This window comes from Mytilus edulis, chromosome 8 (genome assembly GCF_963676685.1).
Source record: "Mytilus edulis chromosome 8, xbMytEdul2.2, whole genome shotgun sequence".
Classification (NCBI taxonomy): Eukaryota; Metazoa; Mollusca; class Bivalvia; order Mytilida; family Mytilidae; genus Mytilus; species Mytilus edulis.
Window position 1 is genome coordinate 41,042,595 of NC_092351.1, and position 19,461 is coordinate 41,062,055.

The window sequence follows — 19,461 nt, forward strand, 5'->3', positions numbered from 1 at the left end:
TTCCCTTTTTAAGAATGTGACTTACCGAATTAGAATTATTAACGAGTTTGTACTTACATGAGCAACACGACTGGTGCCACATGTAGAGCGTTTTATCCTTACGGAGCACCTGACATCAACCCTAGTTTTTGATGGGGTTCGTGTTGCTTAGTCTTTATTTTTCTATGTTCTATTTTGTGTACTTTTGTTTGTCTGTGTGTTTTTTCTTTGTTTGTTTTATAAAACTAAGGTCAGAAATATTGATACCATACCATGAATAAGTGGGTTTATGGTCAATTTATAAAACTAACAGTCTGTAAAAAGATTAGCTACAACGTAGACCTATATGCACGTGTAGTTAATAAATAAAAAACTGTTATGAAACAGACACACATCTATCTATGATACTAGATACGAAATAAATACCGAAGGTCGGCCTCTGATGAGGGTTTACCTGGGAATACTCCCGAAAGAACCCGAAACATTGCATATTAAATTCTTAAGGATTAAGCAATAAAAAGTACGTAGTGTCAGGTCAGAAATATTGATACCATACCATGAATAAGTGGGTTTATGGTCAATTTATAAAACTAGGCGATGTCAGTTTATTTTCGATTTATGAGTTTGAATGTCCTTCTAGTATCTTCTGCCCTTCTTTTAACTGTCAAAGTTTGAACATATACCTAACCTTAACAATCATGTCACAACACAACATGACAACCAACTGTAAGAAGCAGTTGCAAAATGTTTTACTCAAGAGATCGTTTCAAGGCAACAAATTGAATAGCACTGAAATAACAGTACTCGCAGTTACTGATTGCTTGTTCAAAGCCAATCACCAGGTCGAAAGTGTCAATCATTTCACATCCAACTGATTAATTGTAAAGACACTATAACAGTTCTAACAAACGCATGGCTTTGTTCTGAAAATTTGATTTGGTCTATGTTCTGATATAAATAATCGTTCTTCAAAATGTTTTTTTGAAATAGGTTATTTGGATTTGAAATCTTTATTCCATCATAGAAATGTTTGCAGGAATTATTATTTTTTTCGCTTTATGAATGATCTCTGATTACACATGTTACAAGTGTAAGTGAATTGATAAATCTCTTACTAATTGAGGAGTAGCTATATAGGAGAAGCTGTACGACAAAGGCAATCTTTAGAATATCTGGAATATAGAAAGATACATTCGCTTGAGTAATAAAGGACATGACAGAATATTTTGTACCAATATAGACACTTTATTGGTACTGGTTTTGTATAATTTGTTTTCACGTTTTTGTTTTCAAGTGGCTGTTTATATTCCTGAGGATAATACAGGACAAAATGGTGAAATAAAGTAACAAGACTATGTTGAATCGTTCAATTCAGCTGGTTTGGTCTTTCTGTCGGTGATCTCATGCTGTCTTATCGATATTCACTGCTGTCCCAACCTTTAATGAAAACACACTGTCCGAACGAACCAAACGCAAAAATACCCAGAACGTTATAAATCTTTTACTGCTAATAAGATCTATTATGAAAGGTTTTACCTTGATAACGTGGCATTTTGAATAGAACTAACAATGCATCTGAAATAAACATTTGATAAACTTTCTTTTATAGAAAACCTAAAATCAGTCGGACAGAAAAATAGAATCTCAGGTCGAATATTTATGTGTCCCATTTTGTGTAAAAAATAATCTTAATTTTTTCCTTAGTCGTAATTTTTGTTATTTTTCTACATGTACCTATTTTCAAATATCTTATCAAATCAAATCCTTGATATTTGTCCAATCCAGTTACGTGTACTGATAACAAAACAGAAGTATTGATCTTCTTCATGTGAAAATAATCCTTGTTACACAATGGAAATGTTTACTTCAAAAAACATAAAATGAATGTTTCGTTGATTTTATCATTATTGGCCTTTTTGGACATTTTAGACAAGCTGAAATGTAAGTAAAGAAGCAGAATTATAAATGTTTATCTAACTTTCCGTTCTTATTTATTCTTTATGACAGCCATGTAATAAAAACACACAATTGTTTATAATTTATGTGTGTTTTTGGAAAACGATCAGTTGAGATTGGTTATGGACGAACAATGCATTGAAAAGGTCTGCCAAGTATAAAACACATTCAAACATTTACAAAATACAAAATATGTCAAAAAATGAGATTTTGAATATATGTCATGGTAACCGACCAACACAAAAAAAAATACATATATCGATTATGTTACGATCTACATGTACGATAGATTCGAGTGTAGATAATTTTGTTATACGAAAAATAGCAGAGAAAACGAAATATTTTAAATCAACATACAATTTTTAATTGAGAAACAAAAAGTTGCTGTTGATGACATCTACTGATGCGGTATCTATTCATAGTAGGCACATGCACATTGGGTTGGTTTAATCAGTATCTGTTGGCTGCTGTTGTAAGTCATTTCGACTATCATTTATGAAAAATTCGATGGTTTAAAAAGCGTGTATCAGTGCTGCAAATATGGTGATGTGAAAAAAGTATTTTATTTCTAAAGATTAAAATAAAGATGTACATTATATATAGCGTCACGGACCAAAATGTTCAGAACGTATACAAAACCTTTAATATTACAGAAAAGAAACTTGCCTGATTAGTTCTTATGAAAGTCTTACTGCATATAATAAATACTATGAATTTTGTTGCAAACAAACTTATAACAACGTTCGGGAACATTCACCTGTTTAAATGTTTGCCAAAAACAATCATTGTCAGTTGTTTTAATTCTCTGAATCCTTCACAGAAAAATTAAGACTATCGTTGGTTTTCGTTACTATTAATTTGTTGACACAATATACTGTTCAATTTCAATTTCACAAGGTATCTTGATTTTTAGTTTGTAGTTCATCAACACGAAGTGTATGATGTCTTTTTTGTATATTAAAATGAAATTGCAAACTTCAGGACGACAAATTATACCATAATAATTCTGTAACGAATGTCAATATATCCTAACTATATTTTTATTCATAAGGTGATCCATGTCACGACTACAAGAATTTAGACACCGCGGACGATTTTAAAAGATCAACAGGAAATGCAAACAACGATAATTTGTGTGATAACGCGTTGGAGCCAGACTGGTATCGCATTACAAGTAAATCTGGGGAGAAAATGCCGACGGAATGTGTACAAGATGGGGGACGTTGTGGTGCACTACGTTCAGTGTGGATGAACGGTAAGGCCTGTACCAAGTCAGGAATATGACAGTTGTTATCCATTCGTTGGATGTGCTTGGACTTTTGATTTTGCCTTTTGATTTTTGATTTTCCTTTTCGAATTTTCCTCGGAGTTCAGTATTTTTGTGTTTTTACTTTTTATACCAGTTTGAGTTTTTGTATGCAATATTTTTATTATTAATTTAACACATTGATGTCAGTAACAAGAAGCAACTAGCAACCAACTGATTATGTAAAAATGTAAGAGCAGAGTTTAAACATTAGATATACATTCGCTTACTATATCAGATATACTGACCGACTTTAGAAACGCAACACTAGATTATTTTTGTGTTATTTTTGAATTTCTTTAAAATTATACACCACCAAGTAGCAATATACCCCACGAACTTGTTAATACCATCAGACAGTCGAACAAGACACTACACTCACAGTCACTCATTCAGGCACATACAGGCAAAAAAAGACTCATATAAATTTTCATTCTATCCTAGGACAATCATCCAATTGAACCGTTTTCCAGTTACTGCTGTCCAATGCACCACGGTTGAAGCATTCAGAGAACAGATTCTTATATCTGTTCTCAACCAATACTACACCATGTAATTGTAACACCTTGTAAATAGTTTTATCTTATATGTACAGTGAAAATCAAAAACAAGTTATTATTTCTTTATTATTTTTTTTTTTATGTAAATATAAAATTGTAAATTTTACCCACACATGCACGGCACATAGTCATCAATATTATGATGGAGTGCGGAAACTAAAAGAAGAAGAAGAAGAATGTGTCACCGTCAAAAGCGATGACTGCCTGTTACAACGCCAAAACGATTGTCAGAAAGGTCAACAAATTCGGTCTGACATGTTTTGGGTTCTGTTTTACACCTTCTGATTTTGCATTTGTTCAACCCATTAATTGGTTTTGGGAATTATGCGGTTGGAACTTAAGGGCTTTAAAGGTTTTATTTCAGTCGATTCTTTGGCAGTTCAGTTGATGCGAAACATTTCTGGCATGAATCTGTACTCAATGGCACTCGGCAATTTGATTAGCAATTGACGTTGCGGCCGTAAACATGTCTGGCAAATGACGTTGCATAATCAAATTCTGTTGACGTTTCATTGTCACTACACGTTGATCTGTTTATTGATGGCCAGCAACAAATCTTGTCTACTTGTATCGTTGTCGGAAGGACAGTAAGGCGAGTTTCTGAAGTCATACAGTATAATTGCAGCACGTTTATGTTTTTATGTTTGCAGTATTCTTAAGGGCTAATTCAGTTTTTTTTCTTAGTCTTGGCAAAATGGAGATGCAACATTTTTAAACTGATTTAAGTGAGGCAAAGGATTGAAAGAACTGTTTCACAAACCAAATAAAACTGAAACAATCTTTCATGGGTCCAAAATTTCGCTTTAAGAAATTCGTGCGACTTCAAAAATTCGGTATGTTCAATAACCACCGGAAAGTCAGATTTTGATTTTTTGTAAGGAGAAAGAAGCACAAGCATGAAAAGTAGTTGTAAGAGAATCAAACAAGATTTGGTAAAACAAATCAACAAAATGAGTGTTGCGTTTCTAAAGTCGTTCAGTATGTATATATATATATATATATATATATATATATATACACATGTATCTCGTATGTAGATTCAGATTCTTTAAATTGGGTACTTCCAACATTTGTTTTTTTACCTGTTAAATGCAGTATATAACTTTAAAAATTGTATTTAAGTATTCTTTTTGATTAAACCCCTTGAACTATGAACGCCCATTATATAACGCATATTCATCTACTGTCGTACTTCCGAGTTGAACATGTAGAGCTTATAATACATTACATATTGTATCACAAGGGGAAAATATCACAAATTGCAACAACATTTTCGACTTCATGCTTGAGCACAAACATTTCAGTAAAGAAAAGATTAACTGTTTAGTAGGTTTGATAGTAAACGTAATAGTGTTAATATACTTTAAGTGTATAGAAAATTGAAGTGCAGCTCATATGCATTGCTGGATATGTTCTAAAATTTTAAAATATGATGTTTTGTTTTGAACGAGAATCTAATTTTAAAACCGAAAATTGTTTTTCTTCTTCATAGCTTTATACACCGTTTTTGCGGTGATATCAAAATTATAACAATGTTGACTACTGTACCCCTAAGTTTGACATGTTTACCTATTATGTCTGTTTGTTAAGTTCACACATCGTTGTCTATCTAACAAAACTTTATGCGACTGTTATACAAGAATGAGGTTTGGCTAGCTATGATACAAGGTTAAATCCACAATTTTCAAAGCATTTGTAGAGAATAATAAAGAACTGATATAGAGTAAATGTATATTTCATTTCGTGATGTCTTTTACTGTTAGTTATTAGAATGGATGAGAACAGTTATAATTGTTGTAAGTAATCTGCAAATGTTTTGTATAGTAACTAGAAATATTCATCTTTTTCATAAATAAAAAAATACTTTTCTTCAGGAACGTTTCCAGTAACGGGAAAGGTAACAAATGTGACAGCATGTACTTCAAATTATGATGGAGACTGTTGCTTGAACTCAATGAACATACAGATAAAGAATTGTTCAAGTTATCTAGTTTACAAACTGGTTGCAGTGACATCATGTCCACAACGATACTGCTTCGGTATGTAAACATTATCAGACATTTTAAAAAATATATAGAACACTATGTATCAAGTATAGTTTCAAAATAAAATGGGAAACATAGAAAACTTCTAATTTTAAGAACGCGGTCTTCAAACGTTTGAAAATTCAAGTAATTGGACATCATATATACATATGAGTAATCCTGATGGATTTAGCCACTACATTTTTTACTTTAAAATCATTATTTACACACTCAAATCTTTGTAATCAACATCATGTATCGCTTTGTTTATCAAACATTTGTTTATTGTTGGTTTTGTTGGGCCTTGTTATATTGTTTGTGAGACACCTTCGTAAGTTGCACATTTATAATACTGTACACATTTGTATAAACAAATGATATATTGGTAATGTAAACGATGAACCAAAGACAAGATTCTTTATAAACAAAATGCAGAATAAAGAAAGACAATGATAGGCAACATTTACCCAAATCATTATTTTAGTTATTTGTTTACTATGAAGTTTTTATCAGTCATGTTTGATGTAATCAAGAAAAATTTGAATGTGGGGAAAGAAATTAAAGACTGAAAGACTAGATAAAATGAATCGTTTACGTTTTATAACAAAAGTTTATGATATGTGTATTTATAGTAGTTAAGGGACTTGCCAAAAGCACTGAAAGACTAGTTGTAGAACATTTACTAGAGGCCGCGATGAAACGATATTTTACAGGTTTTTATTTACTTTAATTAACCAATACATAGTACGGACCTTGAAAGGTTCAGAAGAAGACCTAAGCTGTGATGTGTTTATGATATGTTTGTTTACTATATGACTGTTTGTGGAGCGCACGGACTTCATTCTTAAGAACGTCCGTGTAGTATTTACAGCATGCCTACACCACTTTGATGGCTGGTGTGTTTTCCGGTACAAACACAAACCATTTTGAAATTTCTTAAAGTTTATTTCTTATTCTGGAGACGTATTATGTACTCTTTTATTTATTCTGAATTATTTCTAAAAATGTGATATTCTATTATCTTCAACATTCATAAATCTATTGAAATAAGAATCAAGAGATTTTTTATAAGATTTTTACCGTTTACACCAATTTTTACAAATCGAGGAAAGATCTCATTTGATGACATGACGACACTGTTTCCATTTTATTTAAGATGAAGGACGATATTTTGGATCTCTCTGTCCTGGACGATATTGAGGTACCCTGTAATAACATGGCCATAGGGATATTATTCAAACTTTGACGATTCACACTTTCAAAGTTAAGGAGTATTTTTTTCCACATTAACGTCTGAATTAACCGACGTATAATTAAAAATTAAACTTCTGTTGGGTATTGTGTACGAAATAATCTGTGATTCTGTGTTATCAAATGAGGGAGTATTGTTTTCCCTGTGTGAGTAAATACCAGTTGATTGTCTGGTATACAAAACACGCTTTTTGACGACATAAGACTGTTCGGAGCATTCGAATTGAAACAGTTTATCGATTAACAGACATCAACAAGACAAAAAAAAAAAAAAAAAAAAATGCACAATGACAAGGTCCATAGACACTTCCAAGCTTTGCATAGTGAGAAGCCAAATCGATTATAATCGTTGTTATGAATAATTTTGTTTACTTACTAAATAATGTATTAATTTAAGGCACGCAGGTCATGCAAATTTGGATATTTTAGTTTATGACTTTGTGCCACTGAAAGTTATTGTTAATATATGCATTTTTCCATCTATGTTTAGGATCAGAAATGCCTTGTCCTGAAGGTGAAACGTCGGCGAATGGATTCTCACCTGGTTGTAAATGTAAGTTATTTAAGTATTTCAACATTTTTCACATTGCTTATTTTTCACCTCGACAATTCAAATAGGTAATAAAAAGTATACCTTTTGTAACTACTTTAAGAGATACCGGTATATAGGATCAAAGTTTTCAACATTTACTCAAACTTTCGTATTTTTGTCTCGCCTTGACGGGGTCCAAAAGCGAGACATATATATGCTTTATCCAGCGTTGGTGTCGTCTTCAGCAGAGTTAACAATGGAATTAGGTCTATTTATGGTCAACCACTAGCACGGTAGGTATAGTGTCCGGCTAGGATCGAGGTTTTTTGAGTGCTTCGGTCCATTTTTTTCGAGTGTAGTTCGGACTTTTTCGAATGATAACACATGCGATAAGTTCAATTAACTGCTATTTTGTAACTTTTGTTGTCAAAGTAAATAAAAAATTCGTGGTGAACCATGGAGTTTTTATACGGGACGTATTATGGTACCCCGTTGTCCATACATCCATCGTCAGCATGTCGGACAAAAACTCAATAACGCTGTAACCAATTTTCTTTAAACTTCGGTTAATTGTCTATTGAGGTATCATCCCTTTCGAATTTTTAGAAGTTATTGATTTTATGCGTTTCCGAGTTATGGGGTTTTATTAACATTATAGAGTTTTTTCAGAGCCTGTATCACTCACCTTAGTCTATTCGCTGCAGTGCATATCAAACAAAGGGCACTCTTCGACATTAAAGACAAGAATAGAATTAATGGCAAAATTTTCTGTTGGTGGTGGTGACTTGTTTGTAGATTTTATTTTACTTTATTCTTGCTGTTTACAGTTATCTCTATCTATAATGAACTTCGTCAAGTAGTTTCAGACGAGAAGATTTTTGTAAAAGTTAAGTTTTGACATTGAGAAATTATTTATAGGTGTCATAACGAGTGAGAATAGATATCGAAATTACGAATGTTTATAACATGTAAGTGTTAGAACACCATTATCAAACTGACAAATGCATTGGTTCATGCCTGGAAAAGTACTTAATTTGAAACTTTGTTTATTATTTTTAATCGTAAATACACTGACAAATAGCATTTTAAACTATAGGCAATTTGTATAATCACTCGAAAAATTGGACACACTCGAAAAAGCCCGGACTGCTCTCAAAAAAAACCCGAACATAAAAAAATGAATTTAGTCTCAAAATGTCGTTTTCAATGCAAAAACAAGAATTTTTGTAAAGTGTCTGTATTTCCAAGGATATATAGATTCCATGTATACATTTCCTTCAACATTATCAGTGTTATGTGTATAAAAATGGCTTTATTCTGTATTTTGGAATTAAAGCATTTTAAGGCTTATTTTAACCTTTTTTTTAACGAAAAATAATGTCGGGTTAGTAATATCTTTCTATATCAAATACAAAAAAAAAAAAAAAATACATAATATAACTTTGTATAATAAACACAAGCGTCTATATCACGTCTTGTTAGAGATGAAGTCTGTTTGTTTACGTTTTTGTTCATACTCACTCGAAAAAAAGTGGTCACACTCGAAAAAGCCCGATCAAATCACTCGAAAAACAACGATCATAGCCGGACACTATACCTACCGTGACTATTGTTAGGTCGATATTACAGCAGATTCCAACGAGTATAAAGCTACAGGTAGATTCTTTGGTTAGCTTAATTGGTAGCTCAACCATGAAATGGTAAATACCTTAAAATTGGGAGGAGGATAGCACCAATTCATCATCCAATGAAAACACTCATATCAATGGCCTGTTTATAATACGTATGTTTCATCCAAACAGGTTTACCTAAACAACTTTGCAAATTAAATTTTATTTCTTATAGTCTTTGATTGAATTAAAACATTCTTTATATTACAATAAATTAGAAGCGGAGGTGTTTTGTTCAAGGATGATAATAGTTAGTGTTGATTCAATGCTAAACAAATGGAAATTTTATAGAAATTCCACAGCATTTCCCCTTGTACTCTTATAGTTGGCAATTTTGTGCTTGATAGATGGAAGATTATTGCAAGCAGTGCTAGCAATGATTTCCTTAAAACAAGTTTATAAATTTAGATATTGGTTTAAACAAATATAAATATAGACCAATTCAAGTACACCTTCTAGAGTCCGCTCAACTTTCTTGACGTTGGCGCTATTTTTTTTTTTTAATCTGTTATAGGTTGTTTAGGACTTTTTGTAAACAATAAACGCTAGCACATCATAGAAAATCCAGTGAGTAACCTATGCTTAAAATTTTATAACAAAAATATTTGTGGATTTTCTACAAAATCCTGTTTAACTTTTAAATGCAATAAAACTATAAATAATAATGTTTGCTCGAAGTTTCTCCTTTGTATATGTATAAAATGGTTCATCTCTATTATTCATCATCTTTGCTGTTTTTATACTATTGCAGTTTAAAAAATTCGTAATTCAAAGCCAACAGAAGGGGTCATAAACCTTATATTTACGCCGTGATTCTACCATTGTAAAGTACATACACATAACTGGATTTATAAATGAACAGAGTAATTGATTGAAAAATTGGCAATTTGAAGACACCTACAACTTCAATGTGAATTTGCTTATAATTATCAATAAATTTTAAATTTAGATTGAAATCTTATTTTTAAACTGACCAAAGAATCTACATGTAGCTTCATACTCGTTGGAATCTGCTGTAAGTACATGTATGCAGTTGAATTAGCATTAATTTAGCACATCTCATCTCGTCTCATTTTCATTGAAGGTGTACGGCCCCACTCTATCAGTTATGATCTATCGTCTTTAAAACTTTTGCTTAGTTTCCATGTATTATATTGCGATTAGAAGAGTTCAAAGGGAACCATTAGTGTTAAACCATTTAATTGATATGAAGTTGTATAAACATTATCACATTAAAGAATATTTGGCCGCGCCTCCTCAGTCATGGTCTATTGACTTTGAACATTTTGCTTAGTTTACATTTATGCAAATTTATTGGTATTTGTAAATTTCGTTTCCTTAAAGATTATATAGTACCATCCGCTCACTATGGTTCATTGACTTTTACATAATCTACAAGTTAATGTTAGTGTTATGATGTGTTCAAAGGGAACGACCTATGATAAGTCAATGGTATTTGGTATGTAGTTGTACTAGCATTGGTTCATTTCATTTCAGTTGAGATTGTTTAGCCATGTACCTAGATGTTTTGTATTTTTTGGGTTCAAAAGATAAGCACCAGCTGATTTTCGGTATCCCATTTGAAAAATCTCCTTTACATAGTTTTCCTCTAAACTTGTTTAATAATACTTTGGAAATTATTATTTTTATCAAAATTTCAGTTTTAGACTTCATTCATTTATCTAATTCATATAAAAATTTCATTGGTAACTTTATCTTGAAAATTGGTACAAATAAACTTAATACGTTATTTAACCTAATGCCATTTGAAATAAAAGTCGCGAAAATAACATATTACATCAGCAACTGTTACCTTCCCTGAAACTGTAGCGTATTTCCTTTCTAGCAAAGTAGTCATTTCAATAAAAAATATTAAAAATCCCAACTATAAGTTTATCAGTCAGCCGTTATTTGCAAATGTTAAAATATAAAAGAATTCAATGAAATTAAATTATACCTTTAGTCGAACACTATAGTCTTTTCATTTGAATTATATGATCTCTATTTTTATAGATGAGCCTTGTTTACCAGCTAACTATAAGACTATAAATCAGTGGGAAAGATCGGTTGGTAATCTAAAAGGTGGGCAAATATGTGACAATATTTTAAAACCTGGATGGTACCGTCCTGTAAGTTTAGCTGGAAATGCAATGCCAACAGATTGTCAAAAAAATGGACTCAAATGCGGTACTATGTTTCCTATATGGATGAATGGTAAATATTGTTGTCTTTTTTTCTGTTCTTGTCTTTTTTCTTTTGTGACATTAGCTGAATCTTAAAACGTTTTAATCGAAATTATATCAACGTGATCAAGATAAATCATGAAAGCAAAAAAAAAAAAAAAAAAAAAAAGGTTTTGGAAATATAATGGCTTCAATCTTTAACAATGTGATTAGGTCTATTAGGTTAATCTAACTAAATTAACTCAGAAAAATAATTTCAGGGAAAAGAAATGTTATTAATCAGCTGTTCTGCTATCAGACTAAATTAACAGATTGTGCAAGTCTGTATACTTTATGTTTTATCTCTAATTAACAATTAATATGTCTCGTATCGTCTGAATAAAAAAAGGTTTTAGTCTTACTTCAAAGATTCACTTCATCCCGCACAAGAAAATAAAGTTCATAATACAAAAAAGTTTATCATTAAAAAATTGTCACCTTGTGTATAGTTCAGTTTCTTTGTAATGGAAGGCTATACGTTTGGTTCTTTGTTGATATCATCAATTCGTTATTCATTATTATTTACATATGCCTACTTAGTTTGTCCTTAAACATTTAATAGTGATTGGACATAATATGTCATGCACATCAGAATATATTTTCTTTACCTAGGAACTCATCCTGCAGCAAACAAGATTTCAAACGTCACGGCATGTGTATCGAATTACAATGGTGGATGTTGTACCAGTTCATACAACATTCAGGTCAAAAACTGTGGAGATTTCTACATATATAACTTGAAACACACTGATAGTTGTTCTCAGGCATATTGCTTTGGTATGTTGTGTAATGAATTTTAAGAAACTTTTATTTGCTTTACTGCGAAGACGTTTTGTAGTTTTATTATACATAGTTTTTCTTTAAAATAACATATTGTTCAATAGTATATAAAGTTATAGATAGAAATACATCATATAGATAAAATATCAAAAAAGAAATTGCCACAAACTAATTTAGTGATATCAAATTACCTCGAATTGCTATGAAACAAATTTATAAAAAAAAGTCTTATAATTTGTTGCCCCAAAGATGCATTGATTCTACTTCAAACAAATAAATGACACTTGAATCAAAACTATTGGATAATTATCAAACAGCTGGATGGTTTGCCTAATCTTTACCCCTTGTAGTAAAATCAATTTTAACAGCATATAATTGTTTATGTTCAGATGAGTTAAATTTTGCACAGAAACTGCATTATAATGACAATCTTATACGTAGGAACTAAGATACCTTGTCCCCTCGGACAATCTTCTGATAATGGATTCACACCTGGCTGTAAATGTAAGTAAATAGTTTAGGGAGCTACCATTTGATTTTTATGGGGGGGGGGGGGGGGGGGGGCTAGGATGAAATTTGAAAAAAATAGGCAGGACAGGAGTTTTGAGTAAAAAAAAAAGGCAGGATGAGACACTTGCAAAAAAAAAAAGTCAGGACGACAATTTAGGTAAAAAAAAAGTCAGGATAAACTAAAAAAAAAAGGGCAGGACCGAACAGAGTGAAAAATAAAAAGGCAGGACAGAGATTATAGCTAAAAAAAAATGCAGGACAAAATTTTTCATCCTAGCCCCCCCATAAAAATCAAATGGTAGCTCCCTTATTTGAATTTATTTGTATATAATATGATTTTGGATGTAACGCGTCTTCTGATTGACTGACGTAGCTCATAGAAATATTTAAGACATAATTTAGCCACATGACCTTGTCGTCATCAACGTTTATTTATAGTTTACTCTAGTTTAAAATAGAATTTATAATTAGATTTGAAAAAAAGACTGTAATATTTTTTCTGTCTATTTGAAATAACATAAAAAATGTGGTGCACACTTTAATATATTCAGTGTGCACCACATTTTTTATGTTATTTCTACATAGACAGTCATTCCTTAAATACTACTTGTTTTACGGATTAAATACAATAATGATAAAATGACAGTTTTAAAGAGTTGGGTTACAAGTTTTAATTTGGAAATGGGATAAATTATGGAACGCCACGACTGCCTTATGTTAATAATCAGCATTATACGCAGTGTTCACAGCATTATATGAAGTGATCACAGCATTATATGTAGTGCTCACAACATTATATGAAGTGATCACAGCATTATATGCAGTGCTCACAGCATTATATGCAGTGTTCACAACATTATATGAAGTGCTCACAACATTATATTAAGTGCTCACAACATTATATTAAGTGCTCACAACATTATATTAAGTGCTCACAACATTATATTAAGTGTTCACAACATTATACGTTTTTTGTTGTATGATGAGATTGATGTATGATGAGATTTATGAATGATGAGATCATTCGGTAAACTTCGTTTTTTAGCGGAAATTACCGAATCCATAATTGGTAAATTACGGTAAATTAATGCCCAGCAAACAAATTTAAACAGTTATTATTATATATGTGATCATTAAGGCAGTATACAATATTTAAAACGGATTGAAATAAGTAAATTAAGAAGTATGATCAATTTAACCCAAGTTTATTCAACACCAGGGCATTTTAAACTTATTTTGAGGATTAGTTTCACCATATTCACAACTTAATATGTATATTTATTTACTAGAGCACATCCGTGATATCGCGGGTCTGTGACCGAATTAAAGAATATAACTATGCGTAAGCCTTATTTTAGTATTGGTATTGTCATCTGATAAAGTCATGCCGATTATAAGATGAAGTTTTCTCTGCTTTTAACATCTTTCTGTTTGAACCCGTCGACCTGGAACTTGTCAATTTAATATTGGTATTATTGATTTTGTTTGGAAAACAAAAGTCTCTGGAAAGGAGTATTTTTTAATCAACAGTTTTGTCCTTTATGAGTTATGAATAAAATTGAATCTTTGATTCGCTGTTTTACGTCTAACAAATTGAAAACTGTACATGCTGTACCTATACGCCTTATTTTAAGTCCAGATTTTTATTATTCGTATTGTCACCTTAGAAAGTCATACTGATTAAAGTACTACAATCGGGAACAATGTGACAATGATTGAATTAAGTAGTTTCAACCCTGTGATTACGACCCGTGTATATAGCAAAATCTTAAATACAGCGTTTCGTGGTACTCCTGTCAGATGCGGAACGTACAGATAATGTAATAGTTAAACAGGTGAATATATTATTGGTATCGATTCGACCCGGAACTTCTTAATTATTGGCAATATTAATTATGTGGAAAACAAAAGGGTCTGGAGTGATGTTATTTTTAATCAACAGCATGGTACTATATTAGTTATATATACTCTCAGATCAGTACTTATAGTGTCTTTTTATTGTTGGGATATACAAGTACCCGCCCACATGCACGTTCACTCTATTTTCTTGTTAGATCATATGTATTTATATTTGTACCCATCTAATGAGTTAATATAAAAAAGAAGATGTGGTATGATTGCCAATGAGACAACTATCCACAAAATACCAAAAATGACACAAACATTAACAACTATAGGTCACTGTACGGCCTTCAACAATGAGCAAAGCCCATACCGCATAGTCAGCTATAAAAGGCCCCGATACGACCATGTAAAACAATTCAAACGAGAAAACTAACAAGCCTTTTACAACTGATTTTCATAGTTCGTTCTTATGTTTCTCTGTTACGCCACTGTCCCAGGTTAGAGGGAGGATACCAACATTCCGCTAACATGTTAAAACCCGCCACATTTTGCATATATGTGGCCGTCCCAAGTCAGGAGGAGCCTTTATTTCAGTGGTTGTCGTTTGTTAATTAATGTGTTATATACATGTTAGTTTTTCGATCGTTTGTTTGTACATAAATTAGGAATATTTTTCGTTTATCATTTCGGGGCCTTCTATAGCTGACTATCCGGTATGGGCTTTCCTCATTGTTGAAGGTCGTACTGTGGCCGTTTAGCTGTTTAAAATTTCTGTGATGTCATTTTGTCTCTTGTGGAAAGTTGTTTCATTGGCAAGCATACCACTTTTATATATATACATGTATGTACCGTGCAAACTGACGAACAAACGTAGTAAATGTTTTATTCATCCCCACAAACTCAATTTTCATAAGAGCTGATAACTTTAAATGAAAATGTTAAACAGGGTCTTGAAAGGGTAAATTTTTCTATGAAAGTTTAAATTTCTATATAAGACTGCTGATCATATTTAGAAGACAATCTTAGTACTTGCCGTGCTAAAAAGCTTGTAAAAAAATGGAATAATTGATGTAAAGTTATGTTTAACACCTACAGTGAAATGCTTTTAACTGCATTTTCCATATCTGTTAGATACTTATCTATAATACTAAAAAGACGAGGTGCAATTTGTCAGCCGTCATCACGTAAAATCGACGAATCAAAGAATTCAACTTTATATACAACTAATATAGTACAAAGGTGTAGATTAAAAATTACATCACACCAGGCCCTTTTGTTTTCCACGTAATTAATATTGCCAATAATTAAAAGTTCCGGGTCGAGTCCGATACCGATACCAATAGTATATTCACCTGTTACCTATTACCTTAACTGTACGTTCCGCATCTGACAGGCGCACCACCAAACGGTGTATTCAGGATTAATATGCTATATACACGGGTCATAATCACACTACTAAATTGTCAAATTGTTACCTATTGTAGTATTTTAATCAGTAACTATTTTCTAAGAGGTAAACAATACAAATGCTAAAAATCTGGACTAAAAATAAGGCTTATAGGTACAGTTTTCAATTTTTCAGCGGGTATGACGTTAAACAGCGTATCAAGGAATTCAACTTTATTTAATTATAACTAATATAGGACAAATCTGTTGATTAAAAAATACCCCATTCCAGGACCTTTTGTCACGTTTCCAAATAATTAGTATTACCAATAATTGATAAGTTCCAGTTCGACGGGTTCAAACAGAAAGATTTGAAAGCAGAGAAAACAGTGTATCCTAAAATCGGCATGACTTGATCAGATGACAATACTAATACTAAAATAAGGCTTGCGCATAGTTATATACTTTAATTCAGTCACGGACCCACGATATCACGGGTGTGCTCTAGTTCATGTAAAAATGCCAAATTCTGAAAATCGATGCCAAAAATGACTCTATCATGACATATATAAGCTAGCGTAATATGGCACCTATGTGTTATAGAAAGCTGACTGTTTTATTTAAAAGGTAATTAAGCTTTTTAAAACTGAGTACGGACTATAAAGTGGCACCTTGCTAAATTTCTTCAGTAGGAAATGAACTCGAGAATATATCATACAAATTTTCCTACGATATTTCATTAAATAAACTTTTTATTATTTAACTTACATTTTGCCATTCGTATTTCTTACGACGAACAGAACTACTTCAATCATTCACCTCTCAGTTTCATCTTTTCCTTACTTATTTCAATCAGTTTTAAATATTGTATGCTACCTTATGATAACATGATTTTAATAACTTTTTAAATTTGTTTGCTGGGCATTAATTTACCGTAATTTACCAATTATGGATTCGGTAATTTCCGCTAAAAAACGAAGTTTACCGAATGATCTCATCATTCATAAATCTCATCATACATCAATCTCATCATACAACAAAAAACGTATAATGTTGTGAACACTTAATATAATGTTGTGAGCACTTAATATAATGTTGTGAGCACTTAATATAATGTTGTGAGCACTTAATATAATGTTGTGAGCACTTCATATAATGTTGTGAACACTGCATATAATGCTGTGAGCACTGCATATAATGCTGTGATCACTTCATATAATGTTGTGAGCACTACATATAATGCTGTGATCACTTCATATAATGCTGTGAACACTGCGTATAATGCCGATTATTAACATAAGGCAGTCGTGGCGTTCCATAATAAATTAACAAATAAAATTATGAGAGACAATATCAAATATGATTTTAAAAGAAGAGAGAATAAAGTGAGTATGATTAAGTAGTTAATCATGATCAATTATCTTTAAATTACGGATCCACCAAACGTATGAATAACCGGTGACAATCCCCTTGTCTTTGATTAAAGTCTGTTAAGCGACATACATGTAAAACTGTATGTTTTTTTTCATTATTGATGCCGCATTAAAACGTCGTTATGTGTATCTACACATAGTTTAGTGTAAAAAAAAATTATTGTCCAACTTATTTTGCAACATAGAACGTCTTCTTCATAGAACAAGTAATATATGTTATTTTCCATCTTCAAAATAAACGGTTGCTACCTTTCTTATAGTTGATCCATGTCTGGAGTATAACTATGCTACGTTAGAAGATGAAGTTAAGAGATCCTCAAATTACACATTACTGGCAGGAGATGAACCAATAGATGACAGCACACTTGCATCCGGTTGGTACAGAATCGACAGTAGCTCAGGAAACGACATAGTTACAGAAATGGTAACAATGTATCAGTGTGGGACAATATATCCGCTATGGATGAAAGGTAAATTAAAAAAAAACAAGGAGTTTCTGGATGGTAACATGCTCTAATCAAAGAACAAAATATAAATTAAGTTGAAACAAACAATCTGGGGGAATTGATTAAACCCAAAAAAGAAATGAACTTAATGTGTTGACAGGGTGAGGGTCCCCTGCTATAAATGCTTAAAGCCGTGCACACTTGAAACAGTCGAAACGTCAAAATTATAATTGATAAACAGTCGCCATGTGTGGTATGTATAAATTTAAAACCACGGCATTATATTACCAAAGCCAGGCAAGGAATTAGATCTTTGAGTGAGAGATATTATATTTCTTAACCTAAAATAATTTTCCAAATAATTTGACAGCAAAATTTATTAACACATCGTCCATATTTGCAGACAGTAACCATAATAATGGCTGTTAGGCTGGTGAAACCCTTGGTAACTAACAATCAACCAGCAGATGTATCGTCCTAATAGTAGTTAAATAAAGGAAACAGTAGTATACCGCTGTTCAAACTCATAAATCCATGGACAAAAAACAAAATCGGGGTAACAAACTAAAACTGAGGGAAACGCATTAAATATAAGAGGAGAACAACGACACAACACTACAATGTAACACACACAGAAACGGACCAAGCATCAGACAAAATCCCACGAGAATAACAAATATAACATCAAAAACAAATACATGAATTTGGGATAGACAAGTACCGTGACACGTCTTATCGCAATGTGAATTTACACTCAAAAAAAAAAAAAAGAGAAAACATTAACGCTACCATATTCCTGCACAAAACTAGACTTTCAACTATAAATTATGATGAAACCTGTATAGTGAAAATAACCTTTAAAACATGAAGTACCAATAAGATTTTTTATATCATCACGTTTTTCTCTTTCTTTTTTGTCTGAAGTCGTGCAACTGCAACTGTGTACACAAAAACAAAAATTTAAATCAGAGCTTTCAGTTTCGTTCAAATCCTCAATCTCAAGTGCAACAGGATAATAAGGCAACAGTAGTTTTCCGACGTGCGTTGAGCATATACGATTGTTGTCAAAAACAACAACTTCAAATAAACGCATGAAATTAAAAAAAAAAACATGGTGAGTGCAGTTGATATGTATGCATCACCTCCCATACAAACCAAACCAAACTCGTAGTCGAGGTACGCCAAAATTGAAAATTTGACACAATAAAACAATTTCCAAAAAGTGAACACTCTTGACCCAAAACTGAAGAAGACAATAGAGGAGAAAAGGAGAAATTTCGTTTATGTTCAAGAGAATGAAGTTTCTAATATCTATATTTAAATTTGCTCATAAGAATTAAGATTCGTCAGATAATGAGATTTTATGAATAACATTAGATTTCGTGTAATGATATCACATTTGTGTCACAACAAGCGGTTTTTTTTTAATTTTAATGAAAAGAAATTAGACAAACCAATTTATTCAGTTTTTTCATAGTTCTTTCTTCTGCTGAAACATACTAGCTATAATTGAAATATGCTATTGTTTTTCTCTGTTTTTTTTTATTGTTATCTCAGGAAA

General features: G+C 31.8%; 1 protein-coding gene across 1 annotated transcript; it reads left to right on the plus strand.

The window, feature by feature from the left end:
* Nucleotides 1–1,777: 1,777 nt before the first annotated feature.
* Nucleotides 1,778–17,971, plus strand: LOC139484088 (uromodulin-like). Its single transcript, XM_071267814.1, has 8 exons — nucleotides 1,778–1,920; nucleotides 2,987–3,190; nucleotides 5,676–5,840; nucleotides 7,567–7,629; nucleotides 11,292–11,492; nucleotides 12,113–12,277; nucleotides 12,722–12,784; nucleotides 17,715–17,971. The coding sequence occupies exons 1-8, from the start codon at nucleotides 1,860–1,862 to the stop codon at nucleotides 17,969–17,971; spliced, it is 1,179 nt and encodes a 392-aa protein (XP_071123915.1). The 5' UTR covers nucleotides 1,778–1,859.
* Nucleotides 17,972–19,461: the final 1,490 nt, after the last annotated feature.